Source organism: Podarcis erhardii, assembly GCF_964252035.2.
Source record: "Podarcis erhardii genome assembly, chromosome: 6".
Classification (NCBI taxonomy): domain Eukaryota; kingdom Metazoa; phylum Chordata; class Lepidosauria; order Squamata; family Lacertidae; genus Podarcis; species Podarcis erhardii.
This window is the reverse complement of record NC_138510.1, coordinates 35,251,764-35,269,647: the sequence shown is the minus strand read 5'-3', so window position 1 is coordinate 35,269,647 and position 17,884 is coordinate 35,251,764. Positions and strand designations below refer to the sequence as shown.

Below are 17,884 nucleotides of genomic sequence, written 5' to 3'. Positions count from 1 at the left end.
TTTCATCCCACTTTACAAGGACACAGACTTTCACCCTCCCTGTTGAGGTGTTGAATGACCTACCTCTATAACAGTGGTAGGGGGATCAAAGTCTCTCCTTAGCAACCTCCCAGGGCAATCATTCCAGTGGTGGGTGGGACCAGATGCAAAAGTAGGCAGAGGTACATATGTGCCTCTTACCTTTTGTACAGTAGGCTGAATTTCAGTCACACAAACGCCAGGGGTTTCTATTCCCACCTGTGCTCCTCTGCCTGTGCTGTATCCAGGCAAACAAGAGGAATTATCATAGTTCAGGAACACATTCCAGCCAGGAAAAAAGCACTCAAGGAAAACATGGAGCGGAGCCTTAGGAAATGGGATGTGGTATTGGGAGAGTCCTTCGGACCAAACAGAGAGGTCTGGGTGGCCACATTTGCCCCACGGCAAAATCAGTCCTCAGGCTTTAATCATGGATATGCTTAGTACTGTCCTCAAATACCTAGAAACTACCATCTGTTCTGGTTATCTTTTCTTCCATCTTATTCAACTGGCAGAGAAACACGGGAGCATATGGGTATAGACTCCTTCTCAACAAGGAGCTCTGACCTGGTATGGCGTTAAAATGGGAATGATGCATCCATGGTCTGATGGAGATCATTAATTTTGGACCCTATCTGGTCTCAGTGCAGAATGTGGATATAGAGTAATGCACTGTTATGAGGGGGTGGGGGTGGGGAGATGCTTAAAAGGAGAGACAAAGAAACTTGAATAACTGATTCAGCAAATCAGACTTAAAATGTATGGGAGGAAGATTCTCTGTTAAGATTTGCCTGCTTCAATTGCCACTCACTAACCCTTATTAACAACTGAGAATTCAAATAGTAATGAAAAGCTCAAAATATGGCATGTAATAATATAGTTTGGCAGCTTCAGCATTTTTTAAAATAAAGCAAATGTCTAGATTTCACGGGTTGTAATACTGAATATGAGTTGGCAGTTTTGCTTAAAATGCAAGTAAGTGAAAGTCTGAGGGTAGACCCCAGTCCTTGCGGCAATATTCTCTTCCACGTACACCTTTCCCTGTATTTCCAGCCCCTCCCGTATAATTAAAGTGCAATATCCCAAGGACAAAGAAAGACACTTAAAAACAATTTATAGACTATGCAAATTGCAATGGTGATGTATTGTGAGCAGTCCCCCACCTTTTACCGCCAAAGCTGTCAGAATTTAAAGCACAGAACAGATCCTACAACCAAGAACCAGTGCACTACTTCCAAACTGTGGCTCATGGAGAGGCCTGCCCTTGACCTTGCCTATTTTTTGAACAACAAGGAAGTTCTCATGTTTTGATTCCCTGAAACAGACATAAATCTACCCTGTTACAGATAAATCTACCCTGATATGGCCAGCCCTACCATTAGATTGCATGAGATGGAGCTATCTCCAGCTACACAACCTGCCCCACACACTCTAACACAGCCTATAGCCCTCAGGTGTGGTGGGGAAAGCTGTGCCATCGCCGGTGTGAAAGTAATCTTCCAGCATCTGTATGTGGCATTGTGGGGGGAGGGGGGCACCATATTTTCCTTTGCCTTGAGTAGCAAAATGTCTTGGTCCAGCCCTATGCCATCATCTTCCTTCCTTGCCACAATTTGACAAAACCTGGGTGTAAGTACATCTCACCCAGGATTATCAACATTTGCCTAGAAAGACCTATCAAGGAAGTGGGAGTATTGTCATGTAAATCAGACCAAGATTTTGCAAAATGAATCTCTGTTGGTGTGAACTGTGGTACCTTCACAATATTACTATTTTTAATGTAATCACCCATGACCTAGATGAATGACTGGATGTTTGAATGGATGTTAGCTCTGCTTAAACTGTACGCAGCTATTGATGGCTATCTCAAGTAACCAGGACTTTGCTGCATGAAACCCATTGTCCACTTCTAGGTCCTCCTGGCTCTTCTGCTCCTTCCCTTCCTGCTCGACTTCTCCTCTGTGAATGCATGCACAATGAACACAGCGAGGAGCAGCATTCCAAAGAACAGGGTAAGTGAGGGGGCAGAAGGAAGGAGAAGCCAGGAGAAGAAGGGACCCATGAGGGCCCAAGGACCATTTAATACCCGAAACTGACACTGTATCATCCACACCTTCAAAAGAAGAACACTTGATGGTCCTTCTGTGCCAAAGCTCTCATTTTAAAGTGCAGCTTGGCCTACGGAGCTACGGCAAACTCATCCAAGCATTGGTGTGCTATTGTCTCTCCACACTAATGGCAAAAGCCGCCTACTCACCGTTGTGGCATACTGAATATCCTTCCAGATGGAGGTCTCCCGAGAAAGATCCGAAGCCTCAAAGAGGTTCTCCAAGATCACCTCACCAATCATGTCATGCCGAGAAAACCTGTCAAAGTCAAAGACGCTAAGATGAAGCTTCCTATTGGTCAGCTCCTCATAGGGCACAGGAAACTGAAAGCTCTCGTCAAAGGTGGGGTTGAGCGTTTTCCTGTGCACACGGGTTTGGAACTTGCACTTCCTGTCAGGCAAGAGGTAGATCTTGACGTAGGGGTCGGAACTGCCACAGAGGTCCTTGGCAGGCAAGTCAAAGGCCTTGAGAATCCGCACAATCAAGGTCTCGTTCTCATAGTCATATTTCAAAGCGAAATTTATTTTCCCACAGTTTTTTTCTGCCTCTTTTTTAGGGTCCTCAGAGTCCACGGATTTCTGCTTGTACAGCTCTGGCTTGATCCGGCCGATGCAAGTTGGCTGCTCCGCCGCAAGTGGTAGTTCTGTACCATAGTCCACACTGGAAACATGCATCTGCCTGGGCAGGTGCCTCTTGAAGGAAATGTGCCTGCAAGAGATAAGAAAAGGCTAGTGTGTTGTATGCTGGGAGAAGATTGTCCTGGGTATCTGGCCCCACTTAAGAGATAGGATGCAAAATGGGGAAGGGCAGGGAGAACATAGGAAATATGGTACTCTCCTGGGCCCAACTACACTATAAAGTTCCATCATACCACTTTAAACAATCATGGCCATAATTTCATGCAAAGAATCCTGGGAACTGTAGTTTGTTAAGGGTGCCAGGAGTTATTAGGAGACCCCCATTCCCCTTGTAAAGGTATAATTCCCAGAGTTCCCTGGGAAGAGGGTGTGATTGGGAATTGTAGCTTTCTGAGGGGGAAAAGGGTCTCACAACTTTCACACAGTATTTTTTAAAGCAGCCAGTTGAGAGGGAGTAGGAAGTTTTCACAACAGTGATGTTACAGGCAGTAGGCACCCCTGACTAAGCGGGTGAAACACGAGATTCCTAACTTCAGAGTCCCCACATTGCAGGGGGTTGGAGTAGATAACCCTTGTGGTCTCTTCCAACTCAACAATTATATAATTACTCTACGACTATAGTGCTGACCCTTGTAGAGCTTCTGAAGGCTTTGTCATAAATGAACTGTGTAAGCGCAAGGGAAACTGGTTTCTCGATAGCTATCATGCAATGGAAGATAAAGAAGTGCATCTCATGCTGATCTGTGAAAAACTTTGAAAAGAACAATGTTATGGTCTTCCAGTTCTAGGAATTAAGATCCATACCAAACAGAACGCAAGGAGCCGTTCAGAAGCAAAATATTTGGAACAAGTGGTATTTTTGGCCTTGGAGACAACATAAAAGAATGCAATTATAGTTTGTGGGAATAGGAAACACAGCTACAAGGGGCTGGTTATACTAGTCAGAAAGGAATAGCAGTACCCCTGAGAGTTCTGAGGTCTGTTTAATAAGCCCCACGGCTTGCTGTTTATGACTTACAGGAGAGGAGAAAGGAACTGCTGACCAGTGATCCAGAGTTATATGCTGCCAGCTGGGATTGCCACATATTCCAAAACCATAAAGCATTACTGCCTTGGGGAAATACTGTGTTTAAGGACTATGGGTCAATAGGAGTTTGGGGGCCTGTTGTAAGCTACATTTTTTGTGCTATGAGCCCTTAGAAACAGTTACCAAAGAATCCCTGCTATTGTTGAAAGCTTCCTGTCTACTGGATTGCTTTTTCCTGTTGCTGATATGTTTACATTGAAATAAGTAGAAAAGGGAAAGGAAAGGAAAATAGAAAGACAAGAAGAGAGAGAGAGAGGCACATAAGGTTGGCACACACTGTCAAAGACTCAACTCAATTTCAGTTTCCCTCATTTTTCCAGTTTCAAGTGCAGTTCTTCACATTTCCACTTCAATTTTCAACAACAACTGAACACATTTTTGCAAAGCAATTTCCCTAAATATCATGCAGTTTTGTATGTTGCTTCCACTAATATATGCATTTTTAGGCACAGTTTACCACGACACATCCATTTTTTTTGGTACACATTCCTTGGCCGGAGAACTGCATTGCAAAATTTAGAGAAGTGCCAATTTTGAAGGATGGCTGTGCTTTTAGTTCACACGTTGTTTTGAAAAGTCCAAATTAGATAGGTATGCCTTTATATGTGAATGGAGCAAAAATTCTCTCCCATCCCTAGACCAAGAACCCTTCTCAGCTGCGGGAAGGGGAGTGCTTTTATATCCCCCATATCAGAGAAGAAAGAAAAGAAAAGGCAATGACACAAAGCCAACCACATACTTATTTTGCTGGTGCACCATCTTTCCCAAAATATAGCTACCTGATTGAGGGAGGATGTATTTTGATCTCACCTCTGCATGGTTCTCGTAACAGCAGGACTTCTTTTCTATAATTCATATGTTCCAGCTGAACTTTTCTAATTGAGTTTGCCCAAATTACGCTTATCTTCTTTCCCTCCTTCATAATGTCTTCTGTGAGTGAGCTTAATGGATATGAATGACTAAGGAGGTTTGAAACAAAGAGTGGCAGGCATACATCTGCCAATGGCACAAAACATCAACTCAATTGCTCACTCTCTCACACAACTTTTATGACAGGACAGTTTTAGACATGATTTGCAGCCTTCATGGCTATGCATGAGCAGAAACTGAGAACAGGGCATGGGCCAGCCTGAGCTCAGTGACATCCTTATACTTCTCATAAAGGTATTTTGGGGTCTTTGTATGACCACTGGACCATATCTTTCTCATTGCTACTTGGGCTGGGAGTAATGCCCATCTTCATTAAAGCCACCCTGCTTTCTTTGGCAAGTTGTACCAGATACTTTTGTAGCAGGTTGCAATTCGTTTGTTGTTGCATTTATCTCTCTCTTGGCCCAAGGAGATCAGAGCATCATCATGATCATTGCCGTCCTACCGCTATCTCACCATCAGTGCAAGAGGAAAGCTCCCTGCCTCAAGGAGCTTACGATCTAACACTCAACACAGAAGGAAGAAGAGAAGAAACAGATGGTTGTAGAGTCCAGGGGTAAAAGAGCCTTCTCATGACTCAGCTAAGAGGCAGCAGCTTGACCAAGGACATCTGGTGAGCTTTAAAGCTGAGCAAGGATTTGAGCTGGAGTTCCCCAAAAGTCAGTCCTCACACACTCTAGCCACTATAATACCACTGTACTCAGCGGGCTGGAAGATATGCAAGGTACTCAATTTACATTGCATATATTCTTACTATCAGAACTCCATTGCAGTGAGTGAAAATGGCTACCCATTTGTCATTGTGTAGTTAATGGTTCATATTCAGTGGGAAAACACTTCATTAAAACACTCATTAACACAGCTAAGGCGCACAATTAGTTTAAGTGCAATGAGCACCCAGGAAGCAAACGTGTTCTCTTGAGACTAAGATGGTTGACCTGGAGAGACTGAGAAAAGCAGAAGACACTGTAGAGATCTCCAGTTCTTATGACAGCAAGGAAAGGTCTTCTGGCAGGAGGGCATCATACCAAGGCAATTACTTGGAAAGACCCATCTCCTGAGAGATGCATCTATATCCTCTGGGGCCTTGCTGTAGTGATTCAAGTATTTGTAACATTTTAGTTGGACTAATATTAATATTGCCTAATGTGGATTTTGGATTTGGCAGAAGTGTTTGTGGCTTTCTTCTTCAGAATAAATATTTCTAAGGGGAGGGGAACAAGAGAGACATTTAAAAATTACAAATGGTCAGGAAAGAGTAAATGGACCGATTTTTCTCTTTATCTCATAATGTTCTAAACTGGGCATTATCCAGTAACATCGGTTGGCTATAGTTTCAGAACAGACAAATGAAACGTTTGTTTCATACAATACATAATTAACTATGCCATTTACAACCATGAGATCAGGTAGTTCTATCATGATGGCAAAATAGAACTTTCGTATTCAGAGGCAATGTATCTCCAAAGCCCATTTGTTAGAAGACTGGCAGAAGAAAAGGACTGTTGCCTTCACACTTCTATATAGGCTTCCCAGAAGCTAAATGCTGGACTAGCAGTGGTCTTGTGGAAGGAGAAGGCAGGGGATCACAGTTCTGGGACCTTTTATAGAGCAGGAGGAATGGGATCAACTGAGATAGTATGATCAGGAGAAACTAAATTTGTTTGTGACACATTAGAAAGAGACTCGTAGAACTGTAGAGTTGGAAGGGACTATGAGGGTCATCTAGTCCAACCCCTGCAATGCAAGGATCTTTTGCTCAACATGGGTCTCGAACTCATGATCCTGAGATTAAGAGTCTCATGCTGAGCTTTCCCAGTCAAAGAATGAGAAAAATAAGCAGAGGATGGGTACTTCTTTCCCTTTTTTTGGAAGGCATTCCTACTTCACGCCAGCAGTTTAATGGTAACATTTCTTCGCAAGATTGCTTGAACTAATTAAAAGCTTAAATGTTGCATTTCAGCTGACTGAAAATCTTGTGAAAGCTCAGTGTGTTTAAAAATCTATACAGTCATAAGCACCACTAAGTTCAATGGAGCTTACTCCCAGATACGTATATCCATATCCTATTATGCCAAAGATATACCTTTGGGACGGTGCATTTTGGGATGGTGGGTAGCAGGGTCCCCACAGTGAGATATTCAGGCATTTGGAACATATGTTAAGTATTTGGAACATGCTGGTCCTAATAAATCGGACAATATGCTATGTACTGCTGCTGCTGCTCCGTGTGGGTGTGGGTGTTTCAGTGGATCAAAAGAGCTACTTGCATTTTTTACTCCTTTAGCAATGGGGCCTGTCACAATGAGTTCCTGCACTTTTGTATAGTTATGAATTTTCTTGATTTTACTCCTTTATCTTTTGTAACCCACCTTGAAGGTTTTTGCAATCCAGCGGTGTATAAATGTTATAAATAAGTAAATAAAATGCGCCATCTCGCTACTATAGGACTAGACAGACTCTTGCTCTGAATCTAGAAGGCTCTTATGTTCCTGTGCCTGAAAGCAAAGGAAATGAGCAAAATTGAGCAACTCCTGCCCTCTACGGCATGGTAGACCTTGTTCTGATCAACCATGATGCATGGTAAAACATGGATAAAGTCACCCACATCTTAGCTGAAAAGACTGCCTGTATTAGAAGACATTCAGGTCAGTGGCCCATGGGTTACCAGGCTGTCTTCCACCTCCAGATCCTTGCAGACCCTGCCTTCCTTTGTCATGGATCCTCATGCACGGTCAGCCTTCCATCTGAGGCTACAGTGGCCCTGAGGCAGCGGCTGATCTTGAACACTGAGATGCAGCTCCCTCGAAGCCAGTGCAGTGAGTGATATGTCAATTCCGTTTATCTAATTATTCCTGCTTTGAGCCACATAAGCAAGAAAGAGAGGAAAAGGCTGTAATTCTATCTGACAGTTCGCCATGTCACTGATATGTCTCCCTGCCTCCCTGAGTCCTAACAAAATTAAAGTGGCCACAAGCATATTGACAGCTTGACACAATGAGGTCAAGTCACCGTAACAGGGTTTGAATCTTTTGGCTGAGATCAAGGGCCCACGGGGAGACTGGGGAAATATGTCAGCTGGTTCACTTTCAACTCAACCTTCGGCAGAGACCAGCATGTAGTCGGGGGAGTATCCTGCAGCTCCAGGAGGTGTATGCCAGCCAAAGGTTTAGCGTAATATCCCTTTAGTGCAATTGCTCAATGATGTACAAGTGTCAAGAACATATTTAGAAAGAAGAGAATTGCTGCCGACGTCTTGATGAGTGGTGGCCCATCGCATCAAACATAAACGAGAGCCATCTTCAGATGTGGGTGGGCTTAAAGAGAGGAGGGGTCAGGGTGCACATGCAAGCCATGCCCCACAAATCTTCATGTAATCAAGTTTAACCCCATGTAATAGGGTTCCTGGTCATGAGGAGGATTCTGACTGCATTTCAAATCCATCTTCAAATCTTCCTACTCACTAGTCCCCAGTCCAAGGGCCTGAAGGAATGTTGTCCTACCTCCCAAAATATTTCTGCTTCTCCTCAAGTGCGCCAATTTTGCAAATGGCAACAAAAAGGAAGAAATTCAGGGATGGGCAGAGATGTTACTTATGGGAAGAAAGATATGAGTGCAATAGCACTCTATCGTTCATAACTCTCTGCAAGTGGTATTCAGAGGTATTCTGCCTCTGGGTTGTATCTGATTGGTGCCCCAGATTTTTGTTGCTCTTCTGTTCTTGTTTAACAGAGACAATAAAGTTTGTCTCCAGTCTGCACACCATTGTGTCTTCTAAGCCATGACATGACAATTACTCAAACAAATCTAATTACTCTAGAACACCTTGATCAATATACACTCCTTGATGAAAACAAAAAAAAGGATGGGGGGGGGGAGAGAACTTAACAAACAAACCAAAAACATAAACTTTATTTTGAGCATATACAGTGAGCAATGAGGAAGCTCTTCACTTCATTGCAGGGGATACGCCTGTGGTTTGAGGCTGTGGGAACTTATTTGAATGGACAAGTAATAGCAAGAGAAAACTGGGCGTGGCATGCGGTGACCTTCATCAGCGCTCCCTTCTCCTCATGGAGAGTTTTCCCATCTTCAGCACCTCTGTAAAATGACCCATATTGTCTGATCCAACAGATGGCAATTCAAGGGATGCTCTGCACTCACCTGGTGGACGATGCAGGCTCTGTTGTCTGCCTCTGCATTCGTGTGCGTCTCATCAGGTGATCCTTCATGGACATCTGGACTTCTGCGGGAATATCCGGTGACGTGTGACTGATTTTCACAGCTGCCTCCAAGAAGCCCAGAGTCCCTGTGTCCTTTAGCTTGTCAGCCATGTTCTCTTTGTCGTGTTCCGCTGAGTTCTGGGAGGCGGGGGTGTTAGTCGAAATGGCCTTGTTCCTCCAGGGCACCCAGCACAGCTTCCAAAAGAGAAAGAGAAAAACTGCCACCAGGGCCAGTCCACATACAATAACTATCACGGCAAGGAGGCTGATGGAGAGCTCTAGAGGTTGGGAAAAGGCAACAGTGACAAACAGGGGCAGAAAGGATCGGAGAAGAGATGTGGAAGAATGGGTGGGAAAGCAGGAAAGGAGGGAGGTAAGGGAGAAAAGAAAAGAAAAGTCTGTGAGAAACCTGAAAGAACAAGGACAGGTACATTCTGAAATAGCGTCTGTTCCCTTTCATATGCTCTGCTCATGAAAAGAAAGTGTAACAAGATTCCTCAGTGAAACATTTCTCCAGAGTAGACATTCTTAACTATCCACACACCCCAAACCCTTCTGTTTCTGTTGGAATGTTGTGATTTCCTAAAACTATTTCATTACAGTTCTTGTTTGATATAAGCATTATAATTTTGGGAAGCTCAACTGAAATGGCCACCCAAATCACACACCAACATCGTTTCTCCTCTGATCAACAACTTCTGGCAATTCTTAAAATGTTAAGAGATCTGACTACAGGACAGACAGCACTAATGATTAGGTTTTCAAAATGTCTGGTGCCAGTGGGGAACCCTATTGGGAATGGATGCTTCCTCACAGACCTATTGACTATTCATTCCCAGTCAGGGTCTGATAATGTGAGCTGGTGCCCTGGAAAGGATTCATGTCCGCTGCTGACTGCATTGGGAGTTTGTTGGCGGAAGTAGTTGGCTAGTTGTTTGGTTGGGTGGCTGGGAAAGGAACAGATCCCAACTCTACTTATTGTGGTCCCAGTCCCAGTGCTGCCCTCCCCCAGGCCATGGTTAAATAAGGGGTGGTAAAATGGATTCTGGCAAACAACCATCTGGATTAAAAATGGCCATAGCTTTATTGATTACAGATACAGGTGGAACTTCGGCTCAGGCATTGGGTGTAAATGCATTCCACGCTTCTTCCAGACGGCTGGAACAATTTCAGGGTCATGTCAAGGATTATGCCCCCCCCCCCACCGAGTTGGGTCCATATCAGGGGAAGGAAACATCTGACACATGAGGCAAGTTAGACCAGACCAATTACATCAGTGGAGTCATTTTTAGCTGGCCATGCCCACCTGCCTGCCACTTGACATCAGGAAAAAAATACCAAGATTCCTAGAAAGCTGATTTCAGTAGCCACCACTACACTCTTCAGCTTCTGAGGCATCATAGCATTCACTTGGCCATAGCTGATTAAAAATAGCACCTGAAACTTCTTAATCCTAGAAAACATGTCACTTGACACAGCCCGTAAGCAGATGCCTTTCTACTGCGCTGAAACAGGGAATGCTTGTAATATTGCAAAAGCAAATATTAATACAGTTCTGTACAGCTCTGTCAGGTACAAAGAGTATAACACTGTTAGGCAATCTTTGGAAAACACACAGCCATTGTGCTTACGCTAAGATAACTGAAACAGAGGGGGTAAGTAGAGTTTAGGTCTCTGTTTCTTAGCTGTCTCTTGTAATCCACCTTGATCCAATAAGAAAGGGCAGGATAAAAAATTTAGTCATAGAATTCTGAACTGGGAAACAACAAAGTCAACATGTCAAATAGATCCTGGAAACAAGATGCCTCCATATGGAATTTTAAATTTTATTTTTTTTAAATTGCTGAAGTACCTCTTGGAAAAGAAATAATGAGGGGAAAGTTGTCATTGAAAGATTAGCACTTTGACATCAAATAGTGTTTTCTATCTTCTAAAAAGTAGTGATGCTGATGATAAAACTGAAGTAAAGTGGATTTTTCTGTGTTAGAAAATGTTGGTGCAATCGGGGAAAAACCAGTCCTCTATGCAAAAAAGCAAATATACTGTTGGAAGTGGCTGGCTTCCTCCCAGGAGAGCACATGATTTGCAGGTCCCAGGTCCCAGGTCCAATCCCTGGCGTCTCTAGGTAGGGCTGAAAAAGCTCCGGTCTGAAGCCCCATTGCACAGCTTTCAAGACAGTGTAAACAATTCTAAGTTAGATCCAAAGTGTAGGTCAGGTTCCTCTGTGCACATGCTTCCTAAATTCCTATGCAATCTGAAGTTACCTGGCGTGCAGCAACATCAAGGAAATGGATTGGGGCAATAATACAGGGAAATACAGCCATATTAGCTGGCAAAAGCCAGTTCCCTGGGCCAATCCCACTAGTGGACAATGCAAAGCAGTTATTTCAAACGGAAATTGTTTGGTATCATTAAGGGTAGGCAAATGTCAATTATTTAAGTTATGATACTTTTCCTCTCAGGAGATACCATTTTGCATTTCCACTGGATGAGCCAAAATATCTTGGGCCAGTTCTGAGGTCTGGGCCACACATGCCACAGAATGAAGCACAAATGGAATTGTTGATGGAATTGAATTCCCGCTCCATCCATAGGTAAATTCAGACGGCAGGTGGGGAACACCACTTCTTTAAAACAAGACATGGAGGAATAGTCCCCCATGGAGTTTTCTTTTTTAAACAAAAGCTCTCTGCAAATAGATAAAACTACCACACCAGGGTCCTGAGCCATTTGCTCAGAATTTTCCATCTTCTTTCTTTATTTCAGAAGGTATTCTAACCATAACTGTCAAAAAATCACAACCTTTTCTTGTCAGCTGAGTGCAATACCACAGCTATTTTCTGACTTACTCCTGATGCTTGGTTCCTGGTAAATGTGGCTTTTAATTAATTACCAACCTTCCTTCTGCAGGAGACTCAGTCAACCAGCATGAATCTTACCACACCTATGTTTTATTTGTTGTGGGATATTTATAAACCACACTGGGGAGGCTGATTACCCAATGAAGGGTAAGATACCCATTTTAGAAATTGATTCATTAACTAGAAGGCAATGCACAGTGCGACCCTTACAAACCCTCTACACCCAGGGTTAATCAATTTATGACTCTAGGCAGATTCTCCCGAAGGACTCTGAGCTATCTGTTCACACATAGCCATATGGTAATGGTAGTAAAGAAGCACTTTTAGGGCTATAATGATCTGCTGTATGAGGAAGATATTTTTCCTTAATTTACTTATGTCTCGAACTATAAATATGGATGATCTTACATCTGTTTGCAAGGTGCCTGGGTCTTACTCTTTTAAACAGCTTCCTTGTGCACTGAAAAGTGCTCCATCCTCCATCCTCCTCAGAACAGCAATTTAAAAAGGAACCACTCCAAATCTATCCTTATTAGATAGCTGAGCCTGTATCAGACTCTCTAGGCAGCTCACATCTGTTCTTCATTAGAGCTGTTATGAAAATAACCCTTGAAATATGCTTTTCTTTTCAATGCAAGTATTCCCTACCAGGACTGCTCCATTTGATCACAGGTTTCATTTAGGAACTAGCTATAATTAAAATATTAGCACTGAGTATTGAAGAAAGCGATAGAAGACATGACATGAACTTAAATTGTCATCTTAATGAACATAAAAGCCAAATTTCTTCATTACCGTAAAGAAGTGACAATAGATCTGGTTGGATTGCTTGGTTTTGATCTGAGATCTGGCAGGATCAGTAACACAATCCATGTGTTACAAGCCAGCTCGGAGAGGGCTTGTTTTTCAGTTCTGGCTCAGAGCACAGTCTTGGCATAATCCAGTCTTATGAACAATTTACCATTAGCAGAAGCTAGACAGAGAAATGTCAGATTACGCTTTGCACCAGTCCTTTGAGTTCATCTACTGGAGAAGAACATGTATCCCCATTGTTCAGTTAAACACCCAGGGTGCCAGCTGTTTTCTAAGTATTTTCATGACTAGCTAGAAATCAGAAGACGGAAGTTGATGGGTACTTTTGTGGCTGAAGACTTGCACCAGCTGTTGCTTTCTTCCATTAGACCCATATAAATGCCCCTATTTGAATACAAGCCCCTTCATCTGCACCACAGCCTGGGGCCACCTCAATGAGAGGATGTCTTTTTGTTGCCTCATTTAATAATGAATAAGACTGCATAAGATAAACAGTGGAGGTTTCCCAAGAGACTTGGCTAATTGCATTCTCGGCATAGCACAGGCACCACTTTCTGCTGCATGGAGAGCTAAGCCCTGGAAGGGTTCCCAATGTTCTCAGTTATCAAATACAGCTTCAGTAGAACTTGGATGACTTGAAAGAGCAGCCTGATCCTCCCTGTATTTTGCTCTGCAAAAACGTTACTGGGAAGGGGGAAATGTTTTCCTCTGCCAGAAGTCTATGGCTCTGAGATCTAATGCCAGAGGAAAAAATTATACATATGCACATTAATATTAGTGTCAACCAAGGAGTTTTCCCTCTCCCCATCCCCTCAATGTGTGTCCCCAGAAAGCATCTATATTCTTATTACAATTAGTCATGTAAATAGTGACACAAAAAAACAACCCCAGAAGTCTGAAGGGGTAAACAATGCTAGGCATTTGCTGCTGATGCAGACATCAGCACCTGGGGCTGAGCAACTATTCCAGCCTATAAGGGAACATGTAGGGTTTACTGACTGTGTCTTCCCAAGGCTCATCCCTATGGGCTGGATTCATGACAGGAGTTCTCTTTTCATCATTTACACAAAACTCAATAGGCCAGGAGCAAGCCAGACAGCACTGCATCAAATTGGCAAGTTAACTGAAAGCGAAAAATGGCCATCTTAATGGCATTTGTTGTGCAAGAGATGATTACTAACACAGGTCAGTGCTGGTTAGCACTCCCTTATGTGCAATCTAATGTGGAACAGATTATCTGCCTTGCAACATATGGGAATCTGCCGCGATACCGTAGAAGTGTGTCTGCAGAGGGGGCGCTCATGTTACAGATCAGCTCTCAGATTAGGAACTAGGGCAACAGCAGGTAAGTCTATGAGCCCTCTTCCACATGAACACCGATGGTAGCCCCTGGACTCATATGCTGGTGCACCTTCCACAATTGTCCCCATCTACCATGTAGTAAGGGAGCACTTGCACAGATGGACACTGTTTCATAGCTGCCAAACCCCCAAACAAACCATGTGCTGGTGTGCCCAGAGGACCCAATCATGAAAACTGCACCACTCTTTCTGCGCCCCTCAAGCATGTTACTATCTCAGCAACCAATCAATGCTTCACCCCATCCAAGTGCCCCTGCTTTAAAGCTAGATGGTGCTGACTTTATTACAGAGCTGGACCATCCATGGAGGGGTAACATCAGCCTCTGAGTGTGCAAAATCCTCACAACCCCTGCTCTAGATGTTTCTTTGCCTTTTCCTGCAGCATGTGGAACAGCCCCCTTTCCTGAATCCTGAGTCACCTTGATGCATCTCACCAGACACCCTTCTTGTCCCCTAGACGTACTGATGTTCATGGCCCCCATTCTCTCCTGGCAGCACACTATAATTTTAGATGACTGCAGGCTGCAATTCTGTGAGTTTTAAATTTGTACACACAGTAATTGCACTTGATCACATTCATGCTCTCTCCTTACTACCAGTCCCTTTCATTTGCTTAGCTTTTGCGCTGCATCACATGTTTTCAGCAGGGATCTTCTGTTTTAATGCAATCTCATAAAATGACATAGACACTGATGATGTTATTTGAATAATTAATAGCAATTTGATCACATTACCCATTCTAGCTGCAATCATTCTATCTAGCTATACAATCTTGATCTTGCTGAATTCATGGTCTTGGCCAATGTTCTATAGCATCAAACTACAAGCAATTCATAACAAATGATTTAATGTGCCTCTTGTCTCTTTGGTCAATTAAACCTGAAGTGCAACTGATCTGAGGGCCCCTACAAAATATGTGAGATAGGGATTCTCTAGGTCTATCAGGATTTGACACAAAGAGATACTGTACCCACTTGTGCTTATAAAGGTAAAGGTAAAGGTAAAGGTACCCCTGCCTGTACGGGCCAGTCGTGTCCGACTCTGGGGTTGCACGCCCATCTCGCTTAAGAGGCCGGGGGCCAGCACTGTCCGGGGACACTTCCGGGTCACGTAGCCAGCGTGACAAAGCTGCTCTGGCGAGCCTGCACCAGTGCAGCACACGGAAACGCCGTTTACCTTCCCGCTATCAAGTGGTACCTATTTATCTACTTGCACTTAAGGGTGCTTTCGAACTGCTAGGTGGGCAGGAGCTGGGACCGAACGACGGGAGCTCACCCCGCCGCGGGGATTCGAACCGCTGACCACATGATTGGCAAGTCCTAGGCACTGAGGTTTTACCCACAGCGCCACCTGCGTCCCACTTGTGCTTATATTAACATGCTAATTTGCTTGCAGACATTATGTAACATTTCCTTAAATGCCTCTTCCTTTCCTTGTTTCTACTTCTTTTTCTCCTATATCAGTCACCCCCTTTTGGAATGCAGATTACTCTAGTTGTCCATTGGATCTCCAGCCTCTTTAAAGTTTGGTAGATAGAGCGTGCCGGGAGAAGGTCTGGATCAGAACCATGGTGTTGGGAGTTGGGAAACAGTTTTTCCCTGCTGTTTTCTCAGTGAAGATCACCTCTCCTCTTCAAGTTGCTAATTGTTCCTTGATAGGAAATATATGTGTAATGTACATAGTTGTGCATGTAAGTTTTCTTTAATGGAACACATAGCAAATGGGAGGGTGTTTACTATACTAAGAAACCGGGGGGGGGGGGGCGTTAAAGGATTAATCTCCCACCCCAGCACTGCAGGTCCACATCAAGCTCTAAAACTGCTGCTTGTCAAAAGACAAGAAACTGGTTATTTGCTCACAGATGTTCATTGTATCATTTAGTTTGTTCCTGGCATGTAATAGGCATTTTGGCCCTAACTAGTGTGGTGGGGGGGGGGGAGTCATAGATAAGTGAGTATCCAAATAATCTGCAGTTTCAGAATGAGGAACAAGGTACAGATTGTTTCTATTGCAGAAAATGGAAAGTAGACGTTCTGAGCACTCGCTCAGAATACATCACTCCAAAAGAAGTTGCTGCGTTGCATGAAACATTTTGCTAAGCCTTTTCTATTTATGCCATAGAATTACGTAGCATGTCGAAAGGTGCTAGCTTGCACATTATACCTTTAATGAAAAACCTTCAGAAATGATCCATTGAGGCCTCAGCGATAAGAGATGGATCTCAGCCTCTGCTGCCCATTTATGTACCAGCATTGGCAGCAGTCTGGACAGGATTTAGGGGCCTTCTTATGCATGAACTCCTGATTTCCATCTGGCACTCCTCATAAAACATGAGAAGATCAGGAGCTAACAGAAAAAGTGCCTGTCTCAGAAGAACGCTCATTTATAACAAGATGATATTAAATTATCTGGCACTTAACTTGTCTTTTCAAACTTATGGCTGCTTTCAAATGTCCTCATAAAGAAGGAGGCAACCCGATGTAGAAGACCCAGCGTCCTGCCCGATACTCTACATGTTGAAGAAAGCTATCTCTTTCACTTTCTCCAAGTAGGAGTCCTTATAGCAGACAGAGCAAACAAATTATCTAAGGTTTCCATATTGAAATGGAACTATTATCATTATTATTAAGAAATCCTCCTCCCCCATCCATTTTAGCTTGATAGAATAGAATAGAATAGACTTTATTTGAGTAGCCGACAGGCCATAGCATCAAAGGACAAACACCGACAAAAATACATAACAAATATAGTTACCATAAAATCTTATGACCTATTAAAACCCTAGGTAGAAGCTGGATTAACATTCATCCATGACCCTCTGTCCCATGGGCGGCGGCCTTTTCTCTGGTAAATTGTTCCAGGTCGGTTAAGTGAATAGACCAGCCAAATTGAAAGTTTATAAATATAAATATAACCTCGGAGGGATGGTCAGGACAGGGAGAAAGATAATAATAACCAGATGCAGATAAATTAATAATCTCAGTACTTAAAACTTGGCAGAGGTAATAAAATTATAATAATAAAATGTAATTATAATAATAATAAGATCCTAGGCGAGGAATCCGGGTGACGACACTGATGTCATTCAGATAGCAGCTCTCAGTCTCATTGCTTTCTTGATAAATTTGGCAACCTTCTCTGTTGTCGAGCTGTTCTGGTCGGCTAGGAGTGAGAACAATTTGGCTTCACAAGAGCGGCCCGGGATGGCAGATAGGAGCGGCGTGATGGTCTCGTCCCTGAGATCTTTATATAGGGAGCAAGACAAGAGAACGTGTGACACAGTCTCTACGTAGCCAGCTCCACAGGGGCAGAGCCGGTTCTCGAATGAATTTTTTTGATATCTACCTTCAAGAACAGCTGAAGGTAACATATTTAGTCTGGCCGGTGTAAAGGCCCGTCTGAGTTTTGGAATGGTTAAGGTAGACAAATAAGGTGCCCAAAAATCAAAGTGGGAGGGGGGCAGATAAGCATACCAAGCACTAAATTTCTTAATATAGGCCAGATTATTCTGCTGCTCAATATCCTTCATGCGCTGGTCAGTAAAGGTTTTTGCCTTGGGGAGACCCATTTTCAGGAGATGCTGTGCTGAGCATCTCGTGCTACTAGAGGTAGTAGTCCGGATGGGTTTAAATTTAAGCGAAGCCAATAGTTGAATGTTCTTAACCAGGTCCGGGTTTCGACGGAGAGGAGGCCAGTCTCCAGCCGTAGGGCCGCATTTGGTGCACATGGTGGAACGGCTAGAATCTGTCTTAAAAATTTAGACTGGACCTTTTCAAGTGTGCGGCAATGATTTCCCGTCCAGATTTGGGCCCCGTAGAGTAATTGCGCCAAGGGTTTTGCTTGAA

The 17,884-nt window shown here is 43.5% G+C and overlaps 1 protein-coding gene across 4 annotated transcripts in view; it reads right to left on the bottom strand.

Annotated features, from left to right (window-relative positions):
* The window catches only part of SYT6 (synaptotagmin 6), a 140,189-nt gene that overhangs the window by 64,295 nt on the left and 58,010 nt on the right, over positions 1–17,884 (bottom strand). For 3 of the 4 annotated variants that reach the window (XM_081864979.1, XM_081864980.1, XM_081864981.1), the window contains exons 2-3: positions 8,946–9,282; positions 2,276–2,834 (exon numbers count right to left, since the gene is read on the bottom strand). In XM_081864979.1, the coding sequence (XP_081721105.1) occupies positions 2,276–2,834; positions 8,946–9,282 (896 nt within the window). The remainder of the gene's footprint in view (positions 1–2,275; positions 2,835–8,945; positions 9,283–17,884) is intronic. The other variant, XM_081864982.1, reaches the window with a different exon arrangement.